This window comes from Xiphophorus maculatus, chromosome 15 (assembly GCF_002775205.1).
Source record: "Xiphophorus maculatus strain JP 163 A chromosome 15, X_maculatus-5.0-male, whole genome shotgun sequence".
Lineage (NCBI taxonomy): Eukaryota > Metazoa > Chordata > Actinopteri > Cyprinodontiformes > Poeciliidae > Xiphophorus > Xiphophorus maculatus.
In genome coordinates this window covers 9,818,989-9,832,448 of record NC_036457.1, presented here as the reverse complement: position 1 = coordinate 9,832,448, position 13,460 = coordinate 9,818,989, and the positions used below count along the sequence as shown (strand labels likewise).

Genomic DNA, 13,460 nt, shown 5'->3' with positions numbered 1-13,460 from the left:
TCTCATCTACATTACTTTATTGTTTGCCTTATACTGTTGGTAAAATATTTTTGGCCGATATAAGTTTTAATTTATTTCATTATCAGCTACTAACCATTGACTTTGGCTTGCATTTTATGTTGATTTTTATGATTTTTATGGCAAAATAAAACATATTCAAATTTGCTGCAATATAAAAAACACTTATGGTTATTTACATATAAACCGAGGTTGACGAAGTATGACATCTTCTTCAGAAAAGTGATTTAAAGGATATAGCATTTTTTTTTCAATCATACACTATTAAAATGCTCACTTTCTTCATCAATTTAATGAGCTAAAACTGAATGTTAGAAAGTATAAGCCAAATATTGATGGTAGTAGCCTTTGATTTTTTTTTCTTTTATTCCATTATATGAATTATGTTCTGAATAAAGTAAAGCTCGTAAAATTGTTGCTAAAAATGAAGATGGTACTGACAAGCTTTTTTTGGTTTTTTATTCTTTTTGTATCAATCCCGTGATGTAGTGTATTCTCCACTACACAAGGGGGCAGTACAGAAAATAAATTGCAGGGTCTTTTTCTTTACTACTTACTAAACATGGCTGCGCCCTTGGTACTCAGACGGGAATTATTCTCTTTAGCTAAAATATTAGGTGGAATTTCACAGTTGGTATGTTAACGATAACATTTCTTGTTTTAAACATCCTGTTTGAATAATTAAGAAACATTATTGCTCGTTGGATTGGTAAAAATGGTCCTCGAATCCCCCATTTCGGTCACTCGTGGCTCCTTCAACATCATGAATGTCACAATATATAGATTTGTACCTAATTAACTTTATTGTTCACAGGGACCGAGAGGTTTGGGAGCTTGTTCCAATTACAAGAATTGCAGTCAAACTCGGTAAGTTTATTTTACTCTGTGCTGGCTTTCAGACAGTAATTAGTAATGTTACTACATTTTAACAGTTTTGAGTAGCTTCTTTTGTTAAGTTGTATGCATTTCTCAGGTTTTAAGGACATTGAAAATGAGAAATAAAGGGAAAAATATTAAGCATTACTGTGAGAAAAGTATTCAATGTTTAGGCAAAAGAAATGGAAAAAAAACCCCAAACAGATTTGATTCTGCAACAATACCTGAAAATTGTATTGAAGTTATCTTAAATCAAGGTCAGTAAAATGCAAAACACATTTGATGTGCCTAATTAGTGCAGCTTTAAAATCAATACTAGTAATGAGATTTTAATCAGGCTTCTATAATGAATACAGCTGTAATATTTCACCCTGTGCAGGTTCAAATTGCTACAGAGACCCAACACTTTCTTCCACACAGCCGCATATTTATCTTCAACTCGTTTTACAGCAAGTGGCATTTTTCTGTATTTTAACCTCAAACTTAATTATAACAATATTTCTATCAAAGAGTGACGGTGTTAAATTTGTAATTTGTGGTCTTCTATGCAGATCACTGTCACAGACGAGCCCGACATTCTCTTCCAGAAGGTGGTTGTTCTGGTCAAGGCTCATGACAGAGCTGTGCTGGACAGCTATGAGTTCTTTGCCACGATGGCAGCTAAAGAGCTGGGCATCACTATGGGCAAAGTGTGAGTCTCAGTGGCAGGACATCAAAAGCTCATTTAAGTATTATAAACACCTTGTAACGTCAAGATTTTTACTCCTGTTTTCTACCAGTTTTGAGCCACCCAAGGATATAGAGAGACTGACGCTACTGAAGTCAGTGCACATCTACAAGAAGCACAGGGTTCAGTATGAGATGAGGACACACTACCGTTGTATTGAGGTGAAGGCCTCAGTTGTTAAGCAAAATTCAACCATGAACAGTGACAAAATGCAGTGATTTTAATAACTATTGTGTTCATCTTCTTAGCTACTGCATGTTACAGGCTGCACAGCACAAGTGTACCTTGAATACATCCAGAGGAATCTCCCGGAGGGTGTAGCCATGGAGGTGACAAAGGTAAGGAAGTGAAGAACCAGTAGAACAGCAACTTTTATAAAGAGTTAATAATTTGTGCATGATATTTAATTATTCTCCTTTGTTCACATTTCAGACCGCTGTGGAGAAGATTCCAGATCATATTCTTGAACCCATGTGGAAAGATCACCCTATTGATGACAAACCCAGTAAATAGGTCATCTAATGCATTTTCTTTACTGGAAAAAGTGTAAGCGGTTGTACACAGGTAATGCTGTAATATTTCTAAACATAGCAGATTACTGAACTTTACCTTCATATTTTGTATCCACTTATTAATGTGTTAAACACTTTATGTTCAGTTCATTTTTTGTGTAAACATTCATTTCTAAGTAAAATTTTGAATCAAATCTTACATGGAAGTGTGTTTTTTTTTAGTTATGATGTTGATATAATACACTGATTATCTGTTGTTGAAGTTGTTAATTTCTTTATATCATACTTGCATACAACAAAAGACCTGCACACATTTATTTTTTGTGTGTGTGTTTATTAAATTCTTGGCACACCGACATCACAGTACAACGTTCTACATATGGAGCTTTTAGCAGTAATGAAAAAGAACATGCACACTTTAAATAAATTACATAAGTTAATTAAAACATAGCTTGCTTATTAGCTATGTTAAACATGCAAAGTGTCAACATTTTTAGTTTGGATAACAGGTTAGATCATTTAAGGTATCAAAAGATTTTTAGGCCCATATACAGTCAAAATGAACTAAAATTGATTAGGCATAATAAATTGTCTTCTGTTTGTAGGATGCTCGGTAATCAGACAGAAATGGGCAACTTGTGATGCATTTTTACATACCAATGTCTGATCTCCAGAGACTTATTTTCTTCTGAGAAGCAATAGCCTTTCATAATCACACATAAATCAAATTCAAATAAGAACATGCAAAAAAATCTTATTCTTAATTGTTAAAGAGCTTCTACTCAGTTAGTCATTATTACAGCAATTTACAGAATTATTGCTGTGATAAATTTGAAAACTAGTTAATAAAAATGATATACTGAATTTATGAACACGTGTATATAAACCTTTCCTAACTTTTAATGCTTATTTTCAGTGGCACATAAGTGCAATATGGTCATCTGAACAGACTGTTTCAATTATCAAGTTAGCAGTGGTGCTCTTTCTTGAATGGGTCACCTTTGTAGATCATGTTAACTTTATATATATCAGAAAAGCATATAATTGCCAGTATTTTTTTCACACGATCAACCCACATTTTCCTGAAATGCAGAATTTGCATGCATGGCACTTAAAATACACCCATTCCAAATATTACATCTAAACAGCCTTTTGTAATTACAATACTGCACACACTGATATGTATTTTAATTGAGATGACAAACAGAATTTGATATCTTGTGCAGCTCCATAAAGTTTAAAGCCGTCAGTGCACTTTTCTTTACTGAGATGCCTCTTTTATTTCATTAAAAAAGGCACTGAAGCACTGAAGAGTTTAACCCATAAATATTCAGCATCTTTCCATATGTGATGAAACTCAAATATAGTTGCGCCTTCTGTCCTGAAAGAAAAAATCTCTGTCAAAGAGGCATTAAAGACACAAGACGAGGCTCACCTTGTCAATTGAGGCGTTGCGTTTTCTCAGGTGTCACGCTGCTGGTGAAGGAGAGGAGGGATGTAAGGGAGGGTCTGGGCTCCTGGGGCCAGGGAGGTTAACTGTACTGTGTGCCCCCCTTCAGGAGACAACAACAGTCAGTCTGTTATAATCAACCACAGTTAGAGACATGAGGGGGGACTGCAGAGGTGGAAGAAAGAGCAAAATAAAAAAAAATACTGAAAGAGCTGAAGAGATGGAGATAAACAGATGATGGGAGGGGGCTGCACCTGGAATAGAAACCCCCTTGGGTCTGCAGAAGGAGTTAATCATTCTGCAGCATCTCTATGGTTGGAAGTATAAAAACGCTCTCATCTAGAAGAGGATTAAAAGTCCTTGTTTGGATAAAATAAATCATATGATTTCAATTGAGCAATGCTTGTTTTATTTGAAGAAATTAGCCATTCTAAATAGGGCTCAAAGATGAACAGAAATAAAGAGCTTATCTTGTATACTTGACATTCCAATAACCAAATATATTTTTACTTATTTTAGTAATCTATTGATATAACTAGATGCCATAACTTTAAAAGCTACTGAGTGAGAAATAAGACCAGAGCTATTACAGTGCTGATATTGTCTAAGAACCCTGATCACATTTACAGCATACATCAATGTAACAGCATATCTTTTTTTTTTCTTAAAACAGCCAGAAAATGTATAGTGCTAACTCATCTCAGTGAGTTTATCCTTTCAGGATGATATCCTCCTTTTAGACATGCTACCACTGATTCTTGTATCATGACATGAGCATTTCAAAGCCTTGATATTGGAGCGGTCCTACGTCCTCCAGTAACATTTCTATTCAAAAACACTTCTTATAAAACTCGTTTTATACTCTCCAGTTAGCCTATATAGACATATTTGATTCTCTTTTCTTAAGCTAAACTATGTAAACAGATGTGACAATATAATACATGTATGTGCTACATTACATACAACCTTTTTCCAAAACGGAAAAGTGTATAAAATATTTCCATATAAGCATTCATAAAGTTAATATCTGAAGTTACATGGATAAAATATATTCATGTAAATATAAAATATAGGCTCACTGAAAATATGACTCATATTGTTCATTGTTTCTTGCAAACATATCCATATTTCCTGCATATTTTCATATTTGTAATAAATTCTGAAGTATATGTAGTATTTTATGCCACACCAACAAAAAGTAGCGCATAATTGTGAAGTAGAAAGTAGGAAAAAAATAAAACGGTGGGAGCGTACTATAAAAGACTGCAATTGCAGTGAAAATTGGTTTATTCAAATGGGGGTGAAAACTAATGGACATCCACATTTTTATTTGTTAAAACGTTTGAAAATTAAGCATTATTTTCCAGTTCACAATTGTATGCTACGTTGTGTTTGTCTACCACACAAAGTCCCAATCATGTTCATTGGAGTATGTGGTTGCAACGTGACAAAATGGGGAACCGTTCAGTAAGCATGAAGACTTTTGCAAGGCACTGACATGAAAATCGCCTCAAACTCTCAAACTTGTTTGTGAATAACAAATAAGGAGAAGTAGAGTTTATTAATTTTTTGTTTTATTTTTGTTTTCTTTCACGACTGTCTCATATCTGAAACGTTTTCATAAAACACATTCACAGGTTCACAAAAGTGATGTTAATTACAGTGAATAATGAAGTAACACCTCAAAAATCTAAAACAGAGTAAAGAGTAACTTCTACTTAACTAAAGTGAATATAAATAAAATTGAATTACTGTTTAAATTTCTTCAGTATACTATTTATGTATAATGCTTTAGTGTCATTTCACAATAGATTGCTGGAAACAACATGAATCTTTCAAATAGCAGTCCTCATAACTTAAAATAGCTGCACATTTAAGATATTATAAAAGTAAATATTCACGAATACTTGACAAATTCAATGTCGTCTTATCACTTGACAAAATGAGCAAGTGTTTAACAATATCTGTTGCACTATTTTGAGACATAATACATAACTATCTTGATGTAACAAAAGGAAATACAAGGGAGGTCCAGGGCGTAACATTAATCCTTGAGGGTACAGTACTTTTTTCTCCCTCTTCTCCCACCTTTAAATATACAGTGTCACCATTTTTTTTGTCTTTATTTAGAAATCAGGAAAAATGTTAAGGCTAACAGGTGACAAGAATAACAGAACATGTACGAAACATTTTTTTTTCCTCTTTGAGAACAACGAGTTCAACTACGAACAGCTTTTAACAATATCAAAGTCTCTGCAGTGCCAACATTATTTATGAGCAACACAATGTGTTAATGCTTTCACATTGCCAAGTTATGCATCATGTTATGTGGAACAAGTAAGTTTCCTTTCTTCGCCAGAAAACAATACCAATAATACTTGGCCACAGACTGTTTTATAGATATTCAATGCTGTATGATACATAGTTCAGGGACGATTCATTCCCTTCTCCATTTTAGGCCAGTCCTGCAATAACAGGTAGTCGTTCTATAGATTTTAGACTGTGTTAAAATCGGCGGCCACCAGGGGGGCCTGGCCACCTCTGGCCTCTGCCAGGTGGGGGGTGAGGCGGAGGAGAGACCGGTCCATTGTGGTAGCTGTGTAAAAGGATAAAATCACACATTGGATACTTGGCTTTGGCCAATAGGGGGCAAACTCTGGTAAGAGCAGCCATGTCTAAACTATTCTCAATCAACTCTGTACATGTGAGAAGCAAAGGAAGTGTTTTTCAGTTCTGTCAGTCATGCACCGTTAAAATAGCTTGGCTTCATGATGCTAATAAATTTCCATATTTCTATTTAAAGACTCAATTAACAACTAGCTAGAGGTTTGTTGTCATAAGGCATATAATAATAATGCTGTCATTTTGTTCTAGCATGAGATCAAATTCCAAACAAATATGGAAAAGTTATATTTATAAATAAAGCAGGTTTAAGAGAAAAAGAAGACTTTAGAATCTTTACTCAGGGCTTTTCCACCAAACAGGTTCCAGTTGAAAAGCATGGCTGGTGCTACAGCCAGTTCTTAACTGGGGTCGAAAAAGAACAGCTTTGCTTCTCCACCACCGCAGAGCCAAATCACAGTCATGTCATTATGTCTTTATAGACGTCTCATCCAGTTAAAGTTTGATTCTTCCCGTTTTATTATGCTTTTGCAAAGAATCGTAGTGTGCAGACAATTTAACCACTAATGTTATGCCAGGATCCTTCTAAAAAGATGCCCTAGCATAATATCTCTGTATAAAACAAGCGCTGTTTGTGAACACTTTGTGCATTTTACTCTTTTTAATTTGACCAATCAACACCAAAACAAAACTGATGGTCAAAGTTTTTAAAGTCCACTGCCTGACTGTGTCAGTGGAAACACAATAAACTTAGCAGGCTTTAGCACCAGTTAAACATTGGAACAGGTTGGGAGGAAAAGGTCTCAGAGAGTAAAGGATCTCACAAGTGTGACAACAAAGAGGGAATAAATGTGAAATGACGAGTTAACGTGTAAATTAGAGCTGAAACAAGTCTTACCCTCTTGGTCCGCGAGGGAGGAAATGGCGTGGAGGGCCAGGTGGTGGCATGCCTCTGCCTCGTGGGTGTGGTGGGCGCCCTCTGAAACCAGGGTGACATGGAGGTGAGAGTGGAGGCGGTCCATGCCTTTAAAAAAACAGAACAAGCAAAACCATGACTGTTTCGGTGAACAAATAAGATCATTTCTTGATCCTGTTCATTGTTGAAACAAATCTAAGCTCTTACATACCAAAACTTTTACTATAAAAAAGTGAATGAGCAAGGACAGAGCGGACATATATGTGATATTTCTAAAACTTGCCAAAAAATAACTTGAAAAGAAATAATACAAAGATTTTGGAGATACATCTTTAAAAAGAAAAACTTGGATTAAAGTTATGAATTGGACCCATCTGTCTGGAATGTACCTAAAGATGATGATGTGAATCGACACTAAAAAGTAAACTGAACTACATTTATGTACTGTATAAAATAGTGTCAGGAAGATACCTTGGCATGGGTGGAAAGGGGGCTCGAAAGTGCATAGGGGGCGGAAGTGGAGGAGGAGGGGGAGGGAGGGGAGGTGGAGGACCCATCCCCATTGGTCCACCCCTCCCACGATGACCTCTGAGGTCTGGATAAGGTCGCATCCTCCCCATTCCTCTGCAACAGAAAGGCATAGGGTCAACTTCTACTCCCCTCATGGACTGTATCAAACAAAAAGTGTTAAACATTAAACTAACACCTAGAGAGAGTACATGGGCAAAACTCTGGGCACACTTGTAAACATATCCAAATGAATACCTGATGGGTCCAAATCCATTCATGGCTCCATCTTTCCCTCGGCCTCTCCCACGTCCTGGTGGACCAAAAGCTTTAATTACGCCTCGGCCCCCTCGCATACCGCCTCGGCCCATACGCCCCCCACGACCACGGCCTTTGGATCCTCGTCCTCTGCGACAGGAAGACAGAAACCACTCCTCCAGTTCAGATTAAACAGTGCTTCATATTTACAATAAACGTTCATAGTTAATAGCTTCTTTTTTTTTTATCATAACAGAAAAATCTGTTCTATGGTTTGAAAATGGGAAAGTTTTACATGACGAGAAAGATTTTTATTTTTGAGGCATTGAGCGTTGTTATGCAGTGATCCCTTTAAGAGATAAAAAGACCACTGATGAGTAATGCTTGTTCACTGTAGCTTGTAAAACGTTTGTAGAGTATTTCGCTGAATATCAAGCATGTCAGATATTTATAAATGACGGTGCTCACATCAAAATAGAATACTTTACTGTGTGTTAAATGCCACAGAAAACAATGCCATTTTGTGCATTCACACATGTACTTCTAGATAGCTGTAAGGTCTCACTAGCTGATCATGTTGTCTTCACAACTATATCAGAAGTCTAAAAGATGTCACAGGACAGACCTGGAATTGAAGTCACCTGAACCTCTCTGGGATTCATTCTTAGACATTTTGGGATTCTGTTCAGGGTCTGAATCCATCTGAAAACAGTCAGACAGGACAATTACCATTACAAAGATAATTATTTATCTTAATTTGAATGTTAATATCAGATAAATTAATAAAGATAAGTAAGCCACAATAATCTAAAACAATACACCTACTGTTCAAGAACACTTTCTGCTTTATAATTAAAGTCTAGAACAAAAAAAAAAAACAGATAATCATGCATAAAATTTCTAGATATCCCTTGCAGCTACAAGGTAATCAAGCATGATACAGACAGATAACATCTAATTTTGCTGGGTTTTTTTAATAACATTTCTTCTTAGATAGTGATGAGGAAGTGCTCATAAATTTGCTGTGGTATGTGCTGGCCAGAGTAGCAGAGAACTATTAAAATAACAAATTAAAAAATGGGCCACTGCTACGCATATATCATAAAAAATAAAGGTCATCATTAAACTTATATTCAGAGATTACCATAAAATGAGTAATAACCCCTAAAACTATTTGAGAAAATACGCTTTCTTTGGCAGACTTATTGTAGAGATACTGTATAAATATATCATCCGGGTGACTCCTGATCCAAAGCGGACTAGTGTGACCAGATGATCCTGTAATGTGAAAGGTTGGTTGTCCACAAGAACCTCAAGCAGATAACAAACTGAGGGTGAATTACAATAATTTTGTTTGTATTTCAGCAGGAAAGAGCCTCGATGTTTCATAACAAAAATAATGGATGAGGAACATTAGGGAGTGGCTGTCTTTATTTAAACAAGTTCCTACATACTTTCCAAACTCAAATTTCAAGAGTTATTGTTTTAGTTAATTTAAATTATGAATACTAATCTTTTTACACTAATCTGCAAAGGTGGATGCATTAATAATGAGATGGACAAATGGATGGAGAGAGGAAGAATTACTGATAGATGTGTGGATAGACAGCAGGACAAGGAAAAATTTTTTAAAAGTATCTATCTGCATTCAATATTTGTATCCCATACTGGAAAATGGACATGACGATTCCATACTTTCCCAGGATGTTTCTGAACCTTGTTCAATTATCATCTGACAAAGAGAACCCCCTACTGCTCAGCACTATCTTGGAAATGCGATACAACACATAGATTTACACATTTAAAAACAACATACCATAAATTATTATAAGCCCATTTTATTTCACCTCTTATTTGATAGAAGTATTGTTGAGTATTTCAGCAATAATATTATTCCGGGACCTAAAAGGGTTTTTACTGTACACAATGTACGGTACAGTTTCTGAAGTCTTGCTTTCTGGTACACCGAACACACGACAAATTTATAGTTTTTACTTCCAGATTTTGGGAAATACTTAGCTGTTGCTTTTTTTTAATAGCAAACGGGAATATTTCTCGTTGTCTATGAGGGAATACGCCTGGTATGTTAGATTCAAGTGTTAAACGCCGCTGTTATTAGTTCGTTTTTGGCTAATAAAAATACTCAAAAAAATACATGACATAAAAATGTAACCTTTAAGTTAAGTAGAGTAACTATGGATAGAGGACACCTCGAACGTAATGGAAGCATTCTTATCTTGATCTTAACGGGCAGCTGGTGCAGTATTAGCCTGTAATATTTATCCTGTAGCAACTAATACGACTTGGATACAGCTAATATGTTACACAATCCCTCGCAATATGTGTCAACATATAATACCATCACCTGAAGAGGTCAGAAGAGGTTGGATTAAACTGTCCAAAAACCGTTGAAAGGCTCTGGCTAATTCCTGGAATTAGCTAAAATCCCTAACTAAGTAAGTCAATGTCTTCTATGTTATGGAGCGAATTTCTAAACATTTTATTAACAATAGCCCAATTAAAAGTCAAAAATAAAAACTGGGTGTGTAATGAGGACAATTAAAGCTAAGCAGAAAAGGGGCGTTTCTGTTATTTTCTAATTATTTCCATTGCTTCGGGCAAATGAAAAAAAAGGAGGAAATACTTACCCCTATTGGTCGTACAGGCAAGATATATATTTCTTTAAAAAAAGGGGTATTAAATGTTCTACTTGCTAGTCAAAATAAAAATATTTTAGAAAAATAAAAATATAGGTATAGAAATTTTCCAACAGGTCCTATAATTCCTAAGCGTTTTGAAATGGCGGCTTCGCCAGACATCCTAGGTTGAGATTTCTTTGTGTGAGAGACGTCACGGTTAGAGTCCCGCCCATTGGGATAAGTATTGATTTTGATTGGCTAATCGTCACCTGCCTTCCAAATATTTTTATTTTGATTGGCAGAATTTTCTAGCGTGAAAGTAATTGTCTGCCTCTTTTCAACACTGAATCACATTGAATCACAAGTTAAATAGATATTTTCATTGAATACTTAGAGAATTAATTGTTTTAGAAACAGAAGGAAAAAATACAAAATACTTACAGAGGATAGGCTTAAAATGAAGGTGTCTTCTCTGTTTTAGAGGCGTTTAGAAATTGTTAACCTGAACTCAGCTTATATATTTGCACTTCATAGCAACACAAAATTTACCTAATAATCTTTGACACTATCTCAGTCATTTAAAAAAAGGGGATTAAATCAAGATTTGAAAATTATGTTTTGGGTTTTTTTTTTACTTCCAGTGAGCAAAATTTAATTTTAAAAATAGCAACGTTGTTTTTCATCCCATCTACAATTCTACCAAATTTGAGGAGGAAAATGACAAACATAATTTGTATAAAAAAACCTGCCAAATACCCAAACAATATTTACATAAAAATCACAAAAAACTGTGAATGGAAAAATGATCAATAAGACAGATCCTGAGTTCATAATGACGTCTGGATAACTGAACAGAACCACAATTTCAACGAATTATTTTATTGAAAACTTATCAAAAAACAAGGAAGAAAGGGTGAACACAACAGCTATTATTGTTAAAAATTGTGGTGCGACTCAAATACTTTGAACAGCCTTGTTATTCACACAAACACAAACTAATGGCTTTGCAAACAGAAAACGTGAAAACATTAGAACAAAACACAATTAAGGGATTCAAATCATTGGAAAGACATGCTCTCTCTTATGTCTGTTCAGCAAAAAATAATAATAGCAAATAGTTTGGCCAAGTTCATTCTATTCTAGTAACAACTAAATCGCCTATACCGTATACTAAAAACTGAATTCACAATTCCAGAAAAGGGGCAGCCTCATATATATACTTTCCAAGTATGTGTATGATACTTTCCAAGTGCCCAAACAATATTTACATTAAAGAAAAAACCCAAAAGACTGTCAAGTAAGAGAGACTTCAAAGTTATCATGATGAAAAATGAAACATCTAAGTTCAAAAAGGGGTCCATGATGAGAGATGGCATGTTGCGTAAAAGCGCTCCACGGTGCCTCCATTACGCACGGCTCAGGATGTCAGAGAGCTTGTTGATGTACTCGATGGTGTATTTAAGCGTCTGGATCTTGGTCAAGGGCTGGCCTCTCTTGCTGTAATCCGGCGGAAGGAAGTCGCGGAGCTGGTGCAGAGCCTCTGCCAAGCTTCTCATCCGCATCTTCTCCCTCTCGCTGGCCTTCATGCGCCTTTTCACGGACATCTTTGTTTTGCTCTGCCTTTGCCCCGGCGAAGTCTCATTGCGTCCGGCGCAGACAAAGGATAAATCCTTATTCTCCTGTTTGGAGATGGGGAAGCAAATCTCCGGTGAGGAACACAGCGAAGAATCCAGGGGGGACTCCGGACAGACGGACTCCGGATTTTCTCCAGAGGCACTCTCAAGGATCTCCCAATCAGATAGGATAGCAGCCGTGACAGCTTCCAGATCCATGTTAGAAATCCAGACTACTGCTCAGCGAGGCGGATGACAGGCGGCTTGAGAGAATGTGAGATTTTTTTTTTTCTCGCCAAACGCGTTTTATATAGAAGCAGATCTCCGGACCTTTATGGGTTCACAACTTCAGAAAAAAAAAAGTTCAAAGGACAACTAAAGTGCCAAAATGAGACCTTCCCGAAGGGACTGGGTTCGTTATCACCGTGGTGTGAATAAGGCCAAACAGACGGTTAATGTGATAGAAAGAAAAATAATTAGATTCCTTCTGTGGGAAATTACTCTAAAGTCTGCACAGCGACAATTATCAGTTTGATGTGATGTGTCTTAATGAAGACTGCCGTTTCACCTGAGACATTCACACCACTCTGACAAGTCAGCCCTGCGTGTGTCCTCACTATACAAACAAACACCACGTTGGAGCTCATCACTTTCTTCGTGAAAGGTTAATTCTACAGGATAGATAAAGGTCAAAATCACAACAGCTACAGTCCAATCATTGTGTAGACACCTACACTTTTGAAAAGTTACCTTGAAGTGCGCCGTTTTCTAAAATGTAGACATTCTTTATGATGGAAGCCATTCTTACTTATTAAAAAAATTTTATTCTAAGAGAATTAAGTTGAAATCAGTAGGACTCTTTTTGCAGGGATGTTATTTGGGCAGAGGATGCAGCTGTCACCAGAACTTCTGCCAGACCTTTCATGTCTGAAAAGGTGTGAGCCCTCACTCAGGATCAAGGGGACACAACACTGCTGTGTTGTTTAAAAAACAGTGGCTTTAGCATCTTCTGTCCCTGCTTCCTTCAGCTGGGGGGGAGGAGGGAGGGAAGAGTAGTTGGAGAAAATAAGATGAACAACTATTACGTCTTTTCCAGAGGAGCTTAAAATTCAGAATCTATGGACAACTTCTGTTTAATAGAAAAGAAAAGGTTTTCCAACTCAAATCGTTTCCTCTCCGAATCCCAGACTCAAGTTCCTCTGGTTCACATTTCAATTCTTCAAATAAAAAAATACAGAAATTATGAAAAATAGTGGATGATACATTCACAGAAGTCAAGTAATGAATGGAAGAACAAAGAGATGCATGGGTGGATTTAGATA

The 13,460-nt window shown here is 36.2% G+C and overlaps 3 protein-coding genes across 4 annotated transcripts; 1 reads left to right on the top strand and 2 right to left on the bottom strand.

Moving 5' to 3' along the window:
* Window positions 1-561: 561 nt before the first annotated feature.
* mrps10 (mitochondrial ribosomal protein S10) lies at window positions 562-2,332 on the top strand. Its single transcript, XM_005802599.3, has 7 exons — window positions 562-652; window positions 833-885; window positions 1,274-1,343; window positions 1,446-1,585; window positions 1,674-1,782; window positions 1,870-1,959; window positions 2,054-2,332. Exons 1-7 carry the CDS (start codon window positions 581-583, stop codon window positions 2,132-2,134), a joined length of 615 nt encoding a protein of 204 aa, XP_005802656.1. The 5' UTR covers window positions 562-580; the 3' UTR covers window positions 2,135-2,332.
* Window positions 2,333-2,455: 123 nt separating this feature from the next.
* Window positions 2,456-10,715, bottom strand: LOC111611400 (cleavage and polyadenylation specificity factor subunit 6-like). Of its 2 annotated transcripts, none has more exons than XM_023348061.1 (6): window positions 10,535-10,715; window positions 8,512-8,588; window positions 7,887-8,036; window positions 7,593-7,745; window positions 7,104-7,229; window positions 2,456-3,686 (listed from the first exon to the last, which is right to left on the bottom strand). In XM_023348061.1, the coding sequence occupies exons 2-6, from the start codon at window positions 8,586-8,588 to the stop codon at window positions 3,602-3,604; spliced, it is 591 nt and encodes a 196-aa protein (XP_023203829.1). In that variant the 5' UTR covers window positions 10,535-10,715; the 3' UTR covers window positions 2,456-3,601. The 2 variants fall into 2 exon arrangements, with proteins under 2 accessions (XP_023203829.1, XP_023203828.1); XM_023348060.1 differs by lacking the exon at window positions 2,456-3,686 and adding an exon at window positions 5,141-6,179.
* A 732-nt stretch (window positions 10,716-11,447) lies between these two features.
* msgn1 (mesogenin 1) lies at window positions 11,448-12,371 on the bottom strand. The gene has a single exon (XM_005802644.2). The coding sequence runs from the start codon at window positions 12,355-12,357 to the stop codon at window positions 11,932-11,934; it is 426 nt and encodes a 141-aa protein (XP_005802701.1). The 5' UTR covers window positions 12,358-12,371; the 3' UTR covers window positions 11,448-11,931.
* Window positions 12,372-13,460: the final 1,089 nt, after the last annotated feature.

Coding starts and splice junctions, on each gene's coding strand:
- LOC111611400 (XM_023348060.1), bottom strand. CDS start 8,588: ATGGATTCAGACCCTGAACAGAATCCCAAAATGTCTAAGAATGAATCC. Junction 7,746..7,886: donor AATGGATTTGGACCCATCAG/GTATTCATTTGG, acceptor TTTCTGTTGCAG/AGGAATGGGGAGGATGCGAC. Junction 7,230..7,592: donor CCCTTTCCACCCATGCCAAG/GTATCTTCCTGA, acceptor GTTTTTTTAAAG/GCATGGACCGCCTCCACTCT.
- mrps10 (XM_005802599.3), top strand. CDS start 581: ATGGCTGCGCCCTTGGTACTCAGACGGGAATTATTCTCTTTAGCTAAA. Junction 653..832: donor TAGGTGGAATTTCACAGTTG/GTATGTTAACGA, acceptor TATTGTTCACAG/GGACCGAGAGGTTTGGGAGC. Junction 1,783..1,869: donor CACACTACCGTTGTATTGAG/GTGAAGGCCTCA, acceptor TCATCTTCTTAG/CTACTGCATGTTACAGGCTG.
- msgn1 (XM_005802644.2), bottom strand. CDS start 12,357: ATGGATCTGGAAGCTGTCACGGCTGCTATCCTATCTGATTGGGAGATC.